The sequence below is a fragment of the Drosophila mojavensis genome, unplaced genomic scaffold (genome assembly GCF_018153725.1).
Source record: "Drosophila mojavensis isolate 15081-1352.22 unplaced genomic scaffold, ASM1815372v1 contig_36, whole genome shotgun sequence".
In the NCBI taxonomy this organism is placed as follows: Eukaryota; Metazoa; Arthropoda; class Insecta; order Diptera; family Drosophilidae; genus Drosophila; species Drosophila mojavensis.
Genome location: NW_025318858.1, coordinates 546,515 through 565,014, shown reverse-complemented (window position 1 = coordinate 565,014; position 18,500 = coordinate 546,515). Strand labels below are relative to the sequence as shown.

Here is an 18,500-nt window from a genome sequence, read left to right as displayed (position 1 = left end):
TAAATTCAAAGAAACTTCGATATGAATTGTATTGAATATAAGTTGATATATAAATATTTTGAAATAAACGAATCTTGTCGATTACAGAATTTTATTGATAATTAACCATACAGATCACAAAATAAAAGGATATTCCCTAAATTGCAATATTATCCATAAGACATGGATCGATATATGTTGTATCGGTATATCGATTAACATTAAATTTATTTATCGATTTGTATGGTTAATTTTCATTCATGTACACATTTATTTAAACAAATTTTTGTTTTTAGCTATTTTCTACTCTTTTATTGAATTCTATAATACAGTGAATAATGTAAATATTTTAAGTGTTTTGCGGCTGTAATGTCCCAGTTGGATGTGTGTGTGTGTGTGTGTGACCCTATAGACATATGTGTATGTACATGTACAACTGTGGTGCCAGTTCGCATTCAGTATTTTGATTGTTTCGTAAAGTATTTATAATCAAACAACAACAGCAACGACAATCAACAAACGAGCCAGCGATGTCGCGCCTGATTATATAAAATAAATATCTTTGACTTGAACTTTTGCTGTGTTGACTGTTCCCATTTTGCCTGCGCACACACACATACATATATACATATATATACCTACATATGTGTGTGTGCGTGTGTACGTACATATTTCAAAAACCGAGCAAAAAGTCAAAGCAGCAAAGCGGTCGCCGCGTACAAAATTCAACAGCAGCAGCAGCAGCAGCAAATAACAGCAACAGCAGCAACAACAACAATAAACGGGCTACACATGTACAGTACACAGATCAGCCAGCAGCAGCAACAACAACAACAAATATATACACAAACGTCAAAAAAGTCAACTGCGCCGCTGCCATTTGATAAGAGGCCACAAGTGTAAATATAGACGACGACACCAAAAACAACAAAAACAACAACAACAGCAGCAGCAGCAGTCGCAGCAGCAGCGACGCCAACGTCCACACGACCGTTGACTGGCCGAGTCAAACGAGGCGGCGTATGTTCGGCTCTGTGCCATGCAGGCGTGCATGTGTGTGAGAGCGTGTGTGTCAAAGAGAGCCAGAGAGCATCAAAGAGAGCGAGCCGTCGTGCTAGGCATCGCCGCAGCGCGCTCTTGCGGCCTTTGATGGGCCACACGACGTATGCGCAATGCGCTTTCGTTCGCACTTCGCTTAGTTTGCATTCGCATTGATTGATACGAGCGCGAGAGCTCTCCCATTTTCAGTTGATTTTTTTTCTCATTTTTTATTGCATTTACTTTAGCTTTTCTGCAGTTCAGCAGAGTTCATTTATACTTTTTTTTGGCATGTGTGTAAATGGGTGCGGGTGCAATTGTATGTGTGGGAGTATGTGTATGTGTGTGTGTGGGTGGGATAGCTACGTGTCACAATGCGGGATAAATTGAGCGCAAGTAAGCAAAAGTTCCTTTGGCGCAGGCGAGCTTCAATTGGGAAGTGGGTCAACTATGGCATGACTCTCTCTATTGAATAGCGCTTAGAAATCTATAATCTAAAACGTAGAATGTCAAGCCACGACTTGACTATTAAATATTGCTCACAAAATCAAAGTTTCTCATCATAGAATTACTATGCAGCTTAGAGCTTTTCGCAAGCCAACGAAAATCAACTAAATTATTTATTTCCACTTGCAAATTTTAATAAATTTTAGCAACTACATTTATGTCTCTCTAACAAATGCATTCAATTTTAGAGATTGATCTATAGCCAAGATTTTGTATTGATTTTAAATACAATTTCAAGCAATATATAGTATTATGTAAAAACATTCCTAGCAAGCGTTTCAGATGACTTAATTTCACAAAATTTTATTATAATAATATTAAAGGATATGTAGCATTGGAATATTAAAAAAAATACAGCAATAGCTACATTTGTTTTGAGATACTCTCATTGTTATATTAATTATGAGTGTATGTATATGCATGTGTATATATAGCGTATATATTGCTATACAATCCGGGCAATCAGTCATTGCATGATTTTTGCAAAGCCCCATCGTCCATATATGGATGATTCAAGCAGTTTTAAATTTAGCTCTGGCCAAAATAGCGAATCGCATTACACATAATTTTCACGCAAGTGACAAAAGATAAACGCCGTAATTTATGCAACATAAATGGCCATAATGATGCATGCAACAACAACAACAGCAATAACAATAAAGACGCCTTTAGGACGGCCTTCCACCACGTCGCAACAATGCGTTTAAATGACGCGCACCGCGAGCATTTTAGCGGCTTTCAATATTTGCATAATAACAGACGCGCGACAGCAACAACAGCAACAGCAACAACAGCCGCAACAACAATGCAAATAACTCCTTTGCCCAATCGAAGCGATTCAATTGCAATTGCAAAAGAAAAAGTAAAAGGAGAGAAATAAAAGAATCGCAAATATTTGCGTGGGTGAATTATAAGCCAAAAAGTGGGCGGCGTTGGGGCACTGGGAGGGCGTGACCCAGGCAGCTGCGAACATAAATTGTTTCTGGCAATGGCTCAAACGGCGCTCCAATGACAGATTGACAAATTGACCAATTGACAAGGCGACTGAGAGAGACAGAGATAGAGTGAATGAAGGTGGAAAGGAGAGGCAAAAGCAGCGGCAGAGGCAGAGGCAGGCGCTTTGCTGCTTGTGACAAATTTATGACAGACTTTTGTCCTCCTGCCAGCAGGCAAACAATAATGAGCTTAGCAACGATGATAATAATGACATCGATAATGATCATTGGCTTGGGCACGCGAAGACGCGCCAATGTTTTATGTGCTTTTAAGCCATGGCAATAATTTGCCAACAATTTTCCAAAAGAAGCAGACGAAAGTAGGCGGAACTGGCAGGCCAGCTAGCTCATCATGATCATAATGATCATCATGATAATGATGCTGTTGATGGTGATACTGATGTTGATGATGATATGCAATCATAATGATGATAATTTGCATTTTAAATGCGCGACAATGCGGCACGTGAAGTCGACACAACAAATGAAGAAGAAAAGTGGAAAAATATCAATAGAAGCACAAGTTGTGACCGAAATGTAAATACCCTAGAATTAGACTGTGCTGACTAGAACACGAAGTTCATAAAATCACTCTATGGGTATCTCTAATACATGTAGATAACTGCGCAAGCTCGACTGATTCTATCTATAGATATTTGCTCTCTACATTCACATTTACTCAAAGGTCCATCATATCCCACTCGAACTAACCTCCCATGATCACAGGGTACAAGTCGAAGACGATGGCATCTTTTGGCCATTTGAATACCGAAGCGAAGAGTCGACGAAACGTGGCACTCGATCGGCACTGACGGCCAGCTCTTGTTGCCTGTTGCTTGCAGCATGTTGCATGTGGCATAAAGTACTGCTGCCCCAGCCCGAGGCGCAGCTTGAGCTGCTTGAGCCGAGTCGAAGGAGTCGCCTTATTTGGCCGTGGCCCAAAAGATTGTCTTGCTGCCAGCTCAAACGCTCAGCCATACAAATTTGTCACACGAAATTGGTGTTTGTGACAAATCGCATAGAGAAAGACAGAGAAAGAGTGAGAGAGAGCGAGAGAGAGAGAGAGGGAGTTTACGCGGTGACAAGTGATTGAACTATTATACGTTGCATATAAGGAATGCCTGGGTATAATGAATGCCTTCGGCCCAGCTCATATGCATTTTTGTACAGTTAGTTTTGATAGTCACAAAAAATGCATTTGGCAATACATAATTTGAGGTTAGAATTGACTTTGAATTGCCCACGAATCGAGTGATTGACAGACAGCGATTGAAAGTGCGTGAGAAAGGAAAATGGAAACCACAGCGCAACAGGTGAAGGATGATTCCCAGTTTCCATTTGGGCAGCTGTCTTGGGGGATCTACAAAGCGAAGAAGATGATGGGATTTAAATTGAGCGTTAAATCATCAACAAATCTGAAAAATTAATAATCTGTGTGAAAGTATTTAAGAAACTTATATAGAGATAAGAAGTTTACGCAATGCGGAAAAGTAATAAGAAATAACCTCTCTTTCTCTATGTTTATGACTTTATTTTCTTTCCGATATCTGATGTCATAATAAACTAGGATCGAATGATCCAACCAAGCTATTATCTTTCTCTCTCTATAAACTGTAGTGATATCTCTAATATTTCTCCCTCTCTCTTTCTAGCTTTATCTCTCGCTTTTCTTCACCTTCTCTAGTATTTGAGATGAGACTCAAAATGAAGATCATAAATAATTTCACAAATCTATATTACGTATATACGTATTATATGTATATATTAAAATATGTATAATATGTATATATTATAAGAAAAACATTCACAAATTTCACCAGATAAATAAAAGGAGAAGCCATATCTACTTACTATAATATATATAACTGCATTATGGGGGCTTTAGGCAAGATAATAGAATTCAAATGAACTTTAAAGATCAGATTGGCCCTGTGCTTCTCTGAACAGATCCGAAACTTATCTCTGAGCAGATAAGCTAAAAGACAATTTGCAGCTCGCTTTCGCTTAATTTCAACTCATTTCGGAACAGGATTGCAGAGCCCACAAGATATCGAAGCTAATTGAGACATAATCTGCTAAGGGGAGGGCAGAGGCGATGTGAGTCGAGCTAAGTAGACATAAAAAAAATAAAGAAAAAATAATAATACTCGCCCAGCTAGTAAAAGGCAAAGTGTAAATAGCGCCAGAGGAAGTCGGAGATTGCTCCAGCCCGACTCCAACTCCAGCTCCAGCTCCAGCTGCAGCTTGAGAAATCACTTTGGATAGTTGAGATCTGCAAACATCTGAAAGATTCGCAAGTGTAGAATCTTCAGCCTCCAGTCCCCAGACCTCAGACATAAAAATCAGCAACAATTTAATAGCAATTTTACAGCGTGTGCGCTCCAAAGACTTTCAACAGCTCCATCCGCAGCTCCCCACTGCCAGCTGATAATGAAGATTAGATGTTGTTGCGAGCCTCTGTTAGTTCTTGACTTCTATCTCTCTCACTCTCACTCTCGCCTCTCTCTCTTTCTTTTTAGATACATATACTCTAGCTAGGGGTATAACTAATTATGTATAGACTATGTAACACTCGATCTCCCTTATTCTTTCTGTCTCTCTCTCTATCTCTTTCTCTTACCCATTCATTTTGTAGGGTATCTTATTTTGACTTTTACAGCTTCTTCAGCGTGCTAGTGCACAGATGTCTCTCTCCCTCTCTCTCTCCCACTCTCTCTATCATTTATTTTCTAGGGTATCTAAATGTCAGTCATCCCTACATCTTGGTTTTGCTTTCTGTTACTATTTCCTCAAGCTGTGCCCTCAACCCACTTCAGTGATTTATTTTCAAAGATGTCAAACTTTCTGCCATTTTGATTCTAGGGTATCTGGGCTTCAGCACACTCTGCGCACACTTGGTAAGGCATCTTTGTGGCTTTTCGTTTTTCGTTGGCCATTTGCAGGACTCGCACAGGAAGTGGGGAGCTGCGTTTAATGGCAGCTGCAACTGGCTAATCTCTCTCGCACAGCGATTAAAGAAGTTGTCAAAGCGACTGCTCTCAGGGGCGTGGAGGGGCGAGGTCAAGGCAGGGGTATCTCGGGTCGTTAAAGTCGTCGAGGCAAATGAAAAGTTCATTAGACGAGTCGTAAAAAGAGAGAGAGAGCGAGAGAGAGAGAGAGAGAGAGGGAGAGACAAGGAGAAAAGAGGAGAGGAAGACTGCCAACTCGCCAAATGCTATTCGACGTGTCAGAAATTCAATTTGTAATTGTGGCCAACGTTCGAGAAAAAAAAAAAAAGAAAGAAATTTGTATATATAAAATAAAATAAAAGCCCATCTAAAAGCAACTGTCATACGAACATTGACCTCTCTCTCTCTCTCTTTCCATCTCGTTGGACTTTTCGGGGGACGGGGGCACAGGGGGCGTGGCTGGCAACTTGGGCGTGCGTACGTGATCGAATAATGAATAACATTCAAATTGAATGATCAAACACGACTACGAGACTCGTTGTTTCTCCTTCTTCTTCTTCTTCTTCTGGTTTTTCGGGTGTCATAAAAGCGAGGCCAACAGCAGCAGCAGCAGCAGTGGAAGAAGAAGAAGAAGCAGTACAAAATAAAACAAAATTGAACTGGCCAAAAGCAGCTAGAGCCGCAGTTCGTTTGGTGCTAAGCCTATTTGGGGCCGCTCGGCCCCACCTCTGCGGGTCATGTGCAAATACACTTAAAGAAAATGAGTTGAAGTAATAACAACATGCATATGTATCATAGATCAAACATAGACCATATATTGTATATCCTAATGCATCATACATCTGGAAAGTGTCGAGCTGAACTTTTATCTGTCTCTTTCTCTCTCACTCTCCCTCTCTTTCACTAAATCACACAGTTATATCAGTTATATCAGTTATTGAACGCTGAAATTTCTTAAATTAAATTTTTTACAGCTTATTTCAGAAATTCGTACTTTCCTTGTTTTCCTTTTATTGACCTCAGATTGTTTGCTCGTTTTTTTCCCGCTTTGTTTTTGTTGTCATTTATTTGCTGCAAATTTTTTATTGTTGTCATTTTGGGGTCGTTAAATAAAGCCTCACCTTAGCAGGTTGTTTGAGTAGACGGGCACCCACAGCTACCTGCTACCTGCTCGCCTGCCGCTAACCCAACCATTTGCCTCAATACACTGCGCGAAATGTTAATAGGGTTTGGCAATATTTCAAAAAGCTTTACATTGGGCAGACACACATACACATGTATATATACATATATATAGAAGAAGAAGAGTTCACATATTTTATGCATAACTCGCTACTTCTCTGTAGCTATCTCACTCTCTCATTCTCTAACTGCCTCTCTGGTTACATCTTTTTTCCTCTCTCGCTCTCCCTCTTCCTCTGTATCAATGTCTCTTTGCGCTTTGTCAATTCTCATCAATAATTTTGCTCACGTTTCGACATTTTGTCAATATCTGCGCCAATGATCGTTGCCTCTGCTCTCTCCCTCTCTCCCTATCTATCTCTCTCTTTCTCTCTCTCTCTCCCTCTGTGTGTCGCCCACCTAAAACATCAGTCAAAGCTCCCCGTCTCCCACACATGTCTCTTGCTCCCGCTTTGTGCAATGTTTCTTTTTTAATTGAATTCTAAAAACGTTGTCAATTCTTCGTTGTTGTTGTTGGGCCGCTATGCGTTGGTATCTGAATAAGGCATAAGGCATATAATGCTTATATAGGGTATAAGGTATGCCCATCAAATTGAACTCGAAGTGAGAGAGAGATGGATAGAGTGAGTGAAGAGGAGAGTGAGATAGAGGGCGAACTCAACCTTGTGGTATGTGGCGTTAACTTCAGTTAAGTTGTTCTTGTTGTTGTATATAAAATACCAAAGCATGATGGACAAGAAACACTTAGGCATTGCTGTTGTGGTTGTTGTTGTTGTTGCTTTTATTGAGCGTTTTTTCGCGCGCTCTTGGACTTGACAATTACACGGCTATATAAATATACAGATGTACATATATACATATACCTATTTTTTTTCAATGACGTTCGTTGAATTTGTTACAGTCATGGTTAACACACACATAGACACTTACACTCACACACACAGACAAATTACCTTACACCCGCCTTGTTTTATGTTTATAATTATATTACTTTTTTTATTATGTTCAACAAACGGCAGCAGTTCAAGTTCAATTGTTAATGTAAAAAGCTTTACAAACGCAACCACAGTAACACGCACAGACATGCCTACATACACAAACAATTTACGTTTTTGAAAATTTGTTGATATCTCAAGTTTTTCTAGTAAAACATTAAAAACGGCTAAATAAGATAGCCAAAAACAGCAAGGAATTGGGGGAAAAAAATGAAGAATTTCAGAAAAAGGCTAGCATACAATACTGAATTGGATTTATTTTATTGCTTGTCATTACAGTATTTTAGTATCGGAGTTATCTACAAAAAAAAACATGAAAAATATCAAATGATTCGAGAACCGTTAAGAGAGAAAAAGAAAAATATCAGAAGCACCTCGTCAAGCATTTGTGGAAGTCACCTTTTTCAGAGTCGAAGCATTAATTAATGTCAATTATTAGTTTAATTGAGCGCACGTCGAAAGGTCATTGAAATGCATGAACTCTTGACTCTCAAGCCAAACGGCGGCAAATGTTAAAAGTAGCGAAGCTGAATTGAACTTTGTCTAGAAACCAAATAGAATACATCAGATGAATCGAATTAAAAAGCCAATGCAAAATACATATAGGGAAAAGCGCGAAGACTTGAAAGATTCCATCGAATTGGCTCATCTCTGACTAAAATCGTTCTTGGGAATATGACAAATTAAGGGTCAGCTGCATCACATATCATTTAAGGCCGATTGCGCATCACTAACGGTATCAAACATTCCCAATCTTTTCTCTCTTAACTTTCGAAGAGCACGCTTGCTTTGCGGCATCTAGGACACGAATCGATTTTGAATTGAGAGCTTTCTAAAGTTTGTTCAGCGCAAGCTTTCGTTGCCGTTGCCGTTGCCGTTGCTTTTCTTGTTGCGCGTGCGCAATTGTCAGGCATGACCCTAATGATGGATAAGTCAACGACAGCTGCGCTATGAAGACAGATGCTGCTAAACCTTTGACAAAATAAATGGAGAAAAGAGCGAACGCCCAGGAATGCCAAAACAAACAATAAACATAACTCAAGACGCTCTGCTAAAAAAGAGTCAACGTCGCCGTCGCCGTCGAAGTCTCAGTCGATGTTGCCACTATTATTGATGTGACTGATGAATAAACGTCGCGGCGTCCACTCCCAAAAACCGAGCTGAGCTGAGAGCAGCGCAAATGTCGCGGGCGTCGACGTTGCTGGGTGACAATAATGCTCAAGAGAGCTGAGGCACCAACAAAAGCAACGCAAAGCCAGGCACAGCAAAGCAAAGCAAAAGGCGCACAGGCAAAAGTAATGTAGGCGACGCGTCGCAGCCAACGTCGCTGTTTGCGTTGGCTGTGACCGCGACGCGTATAATTTACACGTTTTGCTCATTTGCGATTCTGGGCGCGCAGCTGAAACAAAACACAAATGAATTAAAATCGCAAAAGGGTTACCGAGGGGTAAAGACAGGGACAGATACACTGACAGAGAGGGGGAGAGGCAGAGAGCGACAGAGATAGAGTGCCCAAGAGTCGAGTGAAATTCCAACAAGTGGCGTAATTGCGCCCTGCGGCGGCTACCGTGCGGCCATCGATAGGCTGCACACAAAGAGCAAGCGAGACTGGTAGAGGGGGTAGCGGCGACGCGCACTAGACGGGCAGTAAAATCGCAAATCATAAATACAACAAACAATAAATAAGTGCATGCGAGAAGCCAAAGAGCGCAAGAGCCAAAGAGCAACAAGTGTGCGTGTCTCAAGTCGTTTAGCTGCTGGCGTCGCTGCCGCTGCTGCTGCTGCTGCTGCTGCAGCTGTGGTTGATTTTGCTGCCGCTGCTGCTGCTGCTGCTGCTACTGCTGCTGCTGCCGAGTGCAAAGTTGAGCAGACATAATAATCGCGAGGACGCATAAGGTGAAGGAGACGGCAATGCCAGCACTAGCGGCGGCTGCGACTGCGCAGTCTTCGCTGCTCGTCATCGACAACTACACGCCATCGGCATATAAAAAACGCAACAACAACAACAGCTCAGCTTGCGCTTTTAATGCTCTTGCCAAAGAGAGAGAGGTAAAGAGCGAGCATATGCGCGTGTGCATGAAGTTTGACTTATAAAAGAGAGTGATATTTGAATTTAGATTTAGAGATGGTAAAAATTACTTATTGGAAACTTATTTGTTCCCAATTAGAAAAATATTATATATAAGCCATATGGGCTTCTTTCATTATTATTATCCACCTTGCTTGTAAAAGAAAATTCGTTTTAATTACAATATTAAATAAACAATGTTTCTATATCGATTGAATTTATCGTTCATGTTAATGTCAATATTTAACAGTCATTTGCAAAGTAAACATAAAACAAGTCAGGTTTCTTTCATTTGTTAGTGTATTTGGCATTCGTCACTCCTCTCTGCCACTTCTCCCTTATTTTTTCTTTCTTGTCGACTGCAGTTCGTCGGTTCTCAAGTCTCGCTGCCAGACAAGTCAACATTCCATGGCCATTTGCAGGGCAAAAGTTCGCGTCAAAGGTTTCGAGCAAAAAGCTTTAAAAAAAGGAAGGTAAATGAAATAAACCAAAAGAAATACTGGGTGCCAAAGAGCGAGGCACAAAAGACAAAGGTTAAAAGAATGCAGCACATATTGATAGCAGAAAAAAAGGTTTTTGTTTCGCTTCTGTTTGTGTCTGTTTTCCTTTGCCTCTGCCTCTGCTTCTTCTTCCTCTGCTGCTGCTGCTGCTACTTTGCGCTGCGCACCTTCTGTTCCTGGCCGAAACGTCGACTCGTTTTGCATTTTAATTTTATTTCAGTTTTGTTTTTTATGACGATGATCGTGATGATCACAATGATAATGACGATCATGATGATCATTGTGCGCTTGTTTATTCTTTTTATACACTTTATTTTTGATTATTTTAATTTGAAAGCCGCGCTGTGCGTTGCCTTATTTGAGTTTGAGCTTGAGTCTCTACCTTCTCAGTCTCCCTCTCTGCCCATCCCACCCTCTCCTTCTCTCTAGGTGCTTTGTTTCAGTATAAATTTGCATGCTGAATGCTAAAATTTCAGTCAAGGCGTGGCTCCAAAGGAAGCTGCATGCCTGCACTTGTATTGGTGAGCTTCTTAAAGCTCTGCCTTTGCACAAGGCAAGCTGCAAAAGCTTTGCGCTGTCTGTGTAAAAGCTTTGCGCTGTCTGTGTGCAAGCTTCTGTGTCGCTTGACACGCGCTTCGCAGCTTCATTTGCTGCACATAAATACAAAATTTGAAATTTGAATAAAATATGTATATTCTTTGTTGTTGTTTTTTTTTTTCGCCCTTTACTTTTTCAGTTGGATGTGCATCAATGAGTTGAGTTAAATTCTCGTTTATTTGTTGCTCAGATCAAAAAGTCAAAGGTGAGCTTCCATGACATCACCAACGTCATGATTTTTTAAACTTTTTGTTTTAAATAATTATCATAATTAACAAAATGCTGCAGTTGGCAAAGCGGTACAGATGGAGCCAATCTATCAATATATTGATACGGGAGACAAAAGGCTGCTCAGAGTTCGGTCAAAAGGTTCCCCAAAACAGTGGCAAGCAGGTGAGGTGACACCGACAAAGCAACACACACACACAATCACACAGTGGAACAAACAAACATAAACCAACTGAGAAGTAAATACAACAACAAAGGAACGAACAGACAACACAACAAAAAGAAAAGACAACAAAACCAGAAAACAATAGGAAAAACAAAAGCGTAAAACGATAGTTGAACTTTCAACACCTAGTTTTATGCTTGATACCCTGTAAAATAGGAATGAAAAGGGTAGTTTAACTAGGTAATATAGTGATGCAACAATCTCTATGCATAATTGCAATAGAGTCGAAAGTTTACATCTATTTACCTATCTCCTGCAGCCTGACTAACCTATTCGAACTCAGCTCACGCTGATGTCTGATTGATAAAACTTGGTAAAGCGAAAGTTTCTGACTGCACAATAAACATATGTGAGAATCGTAGAGATCGGCTTTATATAAATCATCTGATTGCCATATAAATAAGTTTAACTCAATGGAAAATCTTTTCAAATATCTATAGCCGAATCAGTTAATACACATATATATAGCAAAATAGAACTATCCTTATTTTAATACAGATAGGTGTCGATACTATGTATTCTTTTCCAATATTCAATTTACAGGGTATTAAGAGCTCAAGTCTTCGTGACTTTTTGTTTTGTTTTTGTTTTCAATTGGGGTCTGGGGCTCTGCGGCTCCGTGGCTCAGGGGGTCTGGTCTCTGTCTCGGTTTGACGCATTTGTTGTTGTTGTCCATGGAAGCAGTTAAACAAATGCGATAAACGCTGCTTAGACAGCTTTGACTCGCAAGCGGTGTGGCAAGGGGCGGTGGGAGTACAGGTGTAAAGGGGGCGTGTCTTACACTTACCGGAATAACACCAGGCTGGCCATACTACAGTTGTCTCGCTATCAATTTCCTTCATTATGGTGGGCTCAACATATTGTCAAAAACCACACCGCGTCGATACGATTCGCGTCGATTCGATTTGATTTCCTCCTGTTCCGGAAATGGAATGAAATGAAAGAGAAAAAAAAAGCATTGAAAAGGCTATAGGAAATGCGTATGACAGAGCTAGCAATAGTCGGACTACAGTTATTAAGCTTAACTTTAACAAGTTTTCATTTCTTTTTATTTAGTTATAAGTTTTTTCCTTCTTTTTTTGCTTGGCCAATTTTTCAATTATGTTCGAGGCAACAGGTTGTTTGTCTTTGTTGTTGCTGATGTTTGTCTTTAATCTTAAGTTGTCTTGCGTTAATGTCTCTATGTTTTTGGCTTGGCTTTTAAATATGACTCGAACTAAGCAGCCGCAGTCCTAGCTAGGTGTTTCTTTAATTAATTCACCTGTTGTCAAATGTACAAATGTTTCTTTTTTTTTTTTTTTTTATTAGCTAAATACCCTGTACTATTCGAAGAGGAATGGTGCGGGGCATAGGGAAGGGTAGTTAATGTGTAATAGAGTTAATTATTTATATGACCAAAGAGTTTTTGTTAAATGAAACATTCCATAAATATTTACATACAGCTGTGTTCATGAAACTAATAAAGTATTTAAAAGGCAATTCAATACGAGTATTAATATTGTACATATGTATAGCGATCAGACCTTTCAGAACTCGAGAGCTAATAGAGCTTCCATACTAATGTTTTTACTATGCATTTCATAGGCCCGAATCCAGTAAAGAACTGAATATAATATAATATATAATCTTATATTTAGAGGGTTTTATGTGAATTAAGTTGTGTTCTTTCACTTATAAATTTGAAATTCTTTCTCTTATTTTTCATAATTTAATGCCTTATATTCTTTAAAGTTTTATATTTTTTGTTTACAGGGTATGCCTATAGTCGCAGTGTGCTTCTCTTTTGCTCAATGCTCAATTCTTTGCATGGAAATTAAAAGCTTCTATCTAAATGCGTCAAATTTCATTTAACACAGATATTTGCTATGCATGACAATAAAATTAACAAAAGAAGAAGCGATTTGAGAAATTTGTCTAGTGTAATAATTCTCAACCGGTTTAATCCGAAGCTACAAAACTTATATAAATAATTGCAGAGGACTATAAATATATGATCATAAAATGAGTGAAAGAGAGACAAGGGCGAGAGCAAGAGGGATAGACATTCATTCACTTTATAGTTCTCCTTCTTGTTCAGTCTAATAATGAAGCCTCACTCGTATAATAATCTAATTAAGTCGACAAATCATATGCATGATTATGTGATGTTATGTTTTACGATTTTTTTTTTTCTTTTTAATCTAATTCTATGGAAAGTTTACAAATGTTACCGAATAAGCCTTTAAAGCAGTTTATATTTACGTCCACTTAGATATTTGCATTTTCTTATTCGTATGCTTATTGGATTTGCATGCCAATTCTATAAACAATGAATAGATTACAATCCATCACAAATCCAATGAGATACATATTTTCCCATTGGATGCGTTGCTTCCGAAATACGAGCATTACTTATCGGCTATGAGGTATATTCTACGCTCTTTGTCAGCTGTTTCAATAGCGCATAGATCAAAATCAAAATCTCAAGAGTCTTCAAGGCATAAAACAATCAAGAAGAAAAAAAAAAACACTTGTTTTTATTGCTTGAGCAATAAAATTGATCTATGAAGTTTAAGGTCGCAAATATTTAAACAGCTTTTTTCATTACCTTTTTTCCCGTTTTTATGTTATGTAGATTTATTGAAATTTTCGCCGATTGTTGTTGTTGTTGTTGTTCGCTTTGCCACAACTGCTGTCAATTTGTCAAACGGATTGACAAAAAACAAAAAAGAAATACAACAACAACAGAGAGGGGAAAACGAGCGCACACGAAGCAACAACAAACGCCGCGTTTGACTTAATTGTTTTTACTTTTTTTGCAAATGCAAAAATCGTATATACATATAAATTCAGATATATATATACTCAGATATACATGAATAACATTTTTTATTATAACATATAATTATTTATTTTTAATGTGCGTTGAAAACTGAACCTGTTGTCGGAGGCTTATTAAAATTATTATTATAAAAACAAAAAAACACTTTTGCATCTTTTTACACCTTTCTGTTTTCGTTGCTGTTGTTGTTTATTTTTAGTTTGTAAACCGTTAACTGTTTTGCTTTTTAGTTGCATTCGAATTTCCGCGCTGCACTGAATATATGTATTTTTAAATATAAAATCGCTTTTTGTTTAATGAACAGCACACGCGTTGCATTTGCTCTTATATAAATATATTTATCTCCCTCTTCCTTTATTTTTTGATTCTTTTCAAATCATTTTTTGACGCTTTGACCTTTAAAGACACGATATATGCTTTGATTCTTATGGGCATTCCAATTGGCATTCACTTTTCGACTCTGATTTGCATTTCACATTTGCACTTTGCGCAGCTAATTGCGTTGTTTAACATATTGTATCTTAAAGATACATTCGAAATATTGATACATTTTATGTATTGTATCTGCTTCACTTGATATTGTTGACCAATTATAAGTTAATACCTTTTAGATATTGTTTGTTAAAGATACATTTGCAGCTATTAGAAGATTGTTTATTTTAGATACATTTGTATCCTTCAGATACATCTCGAATCTGGAACTTTATAGTCTGTATCTCTTAGAAACTTGTTGACTTGCAATTGTGACTACAGTTTATAGTTAACTTACTGCTAGCTGAGGGCTTCATTTATGTAAATATGTTTGAAAGATACCTAAGAGATACCCATTTCATTTGTATCTCTCAGATACTTTGTTTGGCTTGCACTGCAACTGGTCACGTGCCAGCTACGCATTTGAATCTTTTCCTGTTTTGCTTTTTCCTTTTCTATTTATTTCTGTTTTTTCTTCTCATGTCACGTGAGCTTGTTGCATGAACCGTTAGCCCTTACTCTTGTTTTGCTTTGGTCTGCAGCTGTGCTTGGGTTTCAGCTTAATCCTTTGAGCTTTTAAACCGTTTGGCGCACGTTGCACGCAGGTGCGAGTTTTTCTTTTCGTTTTATCAGCGCTTGAGCTGTGGGGTTCTGCTTCTTCTTATTGTGTTTGTTACGCGCCGAAAAAAAAGCTACGATCGCGTTTTTTTTTAATTCGCGCGAGCGCAATTCGCACGACTCGCAGCGCAAACGGAAACGTACTGAGCAGCACCGCGGCAGCGGCTCCCAATCGGAGTCGCCGCTCAGCACGTGCACACACACACACTCACATACACAAGCGAGTAGAGCTGAGAGCGCGCTGCCCGGCATAGCAAAACTTTATCAGTTGAAGACGAATGTTACGCTCTTTGGCTTCAGCTCTCTTAAGGTCTCTGCGGCTCTCTTTAGCTTTGCTGTGTGCGTGCCCCTTAAGCTTTATCAGTTGAGTGAACACTCTTTGACTAGGCGCTCTCTCTTTCTACTGTAGCTTTATCAGTTAACTCTCCCTCTCTCTCTCTCTCTCTCTCTCTCTTTTGTCAACTGCAGCGCTGGTTGCTGTCGTGTGTGCGCAGCTGAGTAAAAAGGGTTCAATGAAGGTCAGCGGGTTCATAGTTCATCATCGAGCTGCACTCAATGCAAATGCAGTACAATGTCTGCCTGTGTGCGTGTGTCTGTCTGTCTGTCTGTCTGTGTGTATGTGTGTGTGTCTGGCTTTGTGTGCGTAGCTGTGACTGTATCGCTTGTCCATTTGATACTTTGGCCTCGTCTGTCAATTGTTGTTGTTGCTGCTGTTGTTGTTGTTGTTCCATTGCACTTTTCGTATTTGCCCAGTTGTTGTTCGCTCGAACAGTGGGCAAAATGCGGCAAAAAACATATGCATATTAATTGCAATGGCAACGTGTTTGTTCTAATGAAAAATATACCAATAAATGAGTAGATATACAAGCTATAAACATATATAACTACACATACATATACATATAAGCAATTGAATGTAAATCAATATCATTTGATATCACAACGACCCAAACAACCTTTAGAAATCAAAATAAAAACATAATAAATACAAATACAAACAGACATATATTTGTCTATGTGTGTGTATAGGTATGTATTGCATGTGCTGGCCCATAGGCCAGCAGTCGCCAAGATATAGCTACAGATACAGATACATCTGATACAGATACAGATACAGATACAGATGCGCCGCACACTTAACCCAAACGAGACCAAAAAGCGAACAGGCGGCCATTGCGACCGACCAAACGACCGAGCGACCTGAAATATTTTTAGAACTGCGACGACGACGACGGCGACAGCGACGCAACGGCATGCATATATTGTAGACCTCACTCCCCCTCCCTCTCTGATTCGCCCTGTCACTCTAGCTCTTTCTCTTTCTCTCTTGCTCACTCTTTGCCAGCTTTTTTTTAAGTGTGCGACTGCCCTAAGGTTGCGACGGGACGACATTTGCCAAAGCAAGCAGACAGAGAGAGAGGTGGAGAAAGAGAGTTTCTCTCTCTCTCACTCACTCACGGTCCCTCTGTCCCTCTCTCTCTCTCTCCTTGGCGAGTGAGGTCAGAAGGTCTGTGATCTTTGCAGCGAACTGCAAGAACAAAGCGCAACAAATGCCGAAGACCACAAGACAAATAAACGCGACACATGCCACATGCAAAACAACAAAAACAACAAAAACAACAAAAGCAAAACAAAATAAACTCAACAAAATATTCTTATAAGAAATCACTCTTTCCTGTTGCTCAGGTGCGCGAATGCCAATTGGAAAATTGATAATTATTTGAAAGTTTGAACAAAATTCTTCAAAACTTTCAAAAAATTGCGAAAATAAAAACCAAAAAAAAAAAGAAAAATAAAACACGCGAAATTTGTGTTTATTTTGATTCATTTGAGATTTTTAATATTTTGGCACAACTTTGTTGCGATATATGATGTATATGTGCGTCTGTGTGTATGAGTGCTTGTGTGTGCGTGTGTGCTTTGGCCAGGCAAAGCCAAAAAGTCAAATGACAAGACGCAAAAAATAACGAAAAAAAAAAAAAAAATTAAAGAACATCGGAGGGTAAATATATAGATATGGGTGCATAAAAATACAATATATATGTATGTATATATTCAATATGTATATGTATATGGCTTTGTATATACACATATATACGCATGCATGTATGCATGTACGTATATATATCTGTCTTAGTGAGCGCGCGCTGTGCCGCTGAACGACATTCAGGCAGCACATCAATGAATCAAAAATACAAGCGAGCAGATGAGGAAGAAGAAGAGCACGAGGGAGGGGATGGAGAAGGGGCAGCAGCAGAGGTGGAGGCAGTAAGGTGAGAGGGCGCAGCCTCTCTTTTGACGTTGACAACGCGACCGAGCAAGAAGAAGAAACCGAAGCATTGCTGATGTATGGGGCAACAAAAGGTGTGCGTGTGTGTGTGTCTGTATGTGTGGGACGAACTTCAGTGCTGCAAAAAAGAAGAAGAAGAAACCAGAAAGCGTGCTAATGTTGGATGTGAACGCCTAGGAAATACCCTAAAATTAAAGCCAATTGCTGTTGAAAATATTAAAGAAAAACGATATGATATTTTTGGGATCTACACTAGAGGATCGGCAGCCTAGATATCGATAAATGTGAACATACTGAGCGCCTATCATAGGGATAACTACACAAAGAGGGACTCATATATGGGAGGAAAGGGAGAACCTTATTGCAACACAGAGGCAGATGATCTATTCAATTCTTCAGCCTGTTGCATACCTATGCAGAAAATCAATATACCCGCTGCACTCAGAGCTTTCAGAACACACACACACTAAAATACAAGCAATATGAATTTCAGAGTGAAAAAACAGCGACAAAAAAACATTAAAAACAACAACAAATAACACACGTTGCCGCTTTTTCATCTTTGGCCACGTTTTTTTCAGTCCTGCTCGACTCCGGCCACACAATTGACACGCGTCAAACTGTTGCAACAACCAAAAGCTGCAACACTCACACACACATACGCACACACACACCTAAATTTCTGTTCACTTTTGCCAGATGTGTTATCAGTGGAAGATCTACAGATTGTCAAAAAATGACGATCGCATCGATAATCAATAAACGTTGTCAAATTAAAAGCCAACTTACTCATTCTTTATGTATGTCATATATAATCTAAGGTAACCAATTTTAAGGTCGGTTTAAGAATTAAAATTTGATTCCTTAGTAAAAAAATATTTGGAGCTCAGATGAGAATGTGAGATTGGAACTAAATAGAACTGACCCGATATTTGAGTAAAGTTCATATGGGACTTTTAATATAGTATAGTAAAAGTATAGTTAAGCGAATAGTTGTATTTTTCAACTCCATTCATAGAACTAGCTAAAAGCCAAAC

At 39.1% G+C, this 18,500-nt stretch overlaps 1 protein-coding gene across 4 annotated transcripts in view; it reads right to left on the bottom strand.

Moving 5' to 3' along the window:
• The window catches only part of LOC6575594 (probable serine/threonine-protein kinase DDB_G0282963), a 69,001-nt gene that overhangs the window by 41,381 nt on the left and 9,120 nt on the right, over positions 1 to 18,500 (bottom strand). For 3 of the 4 annotated variants that reach the window (XM_032728617.2, XM_032728615.2, XM_032728619.2), the window contains exon 2: positions 12,051 to 12,179. In XM_032728617.2, coding sequence (XP_032584508.1) covers positions 12,051 to 12,105 — 55 coding nt within the window. In that variant the 5' untranslated portion in view covers positions 12,106 to 12,179. Of the gene's footprint in view, positions 1 to 12,050; positions 12,180 to 13,850; positions 14,091 to 18,500 lie in introns of those variants that run through there. The other variant, XM_032728616.2, reaches the window with a different exon arrangement.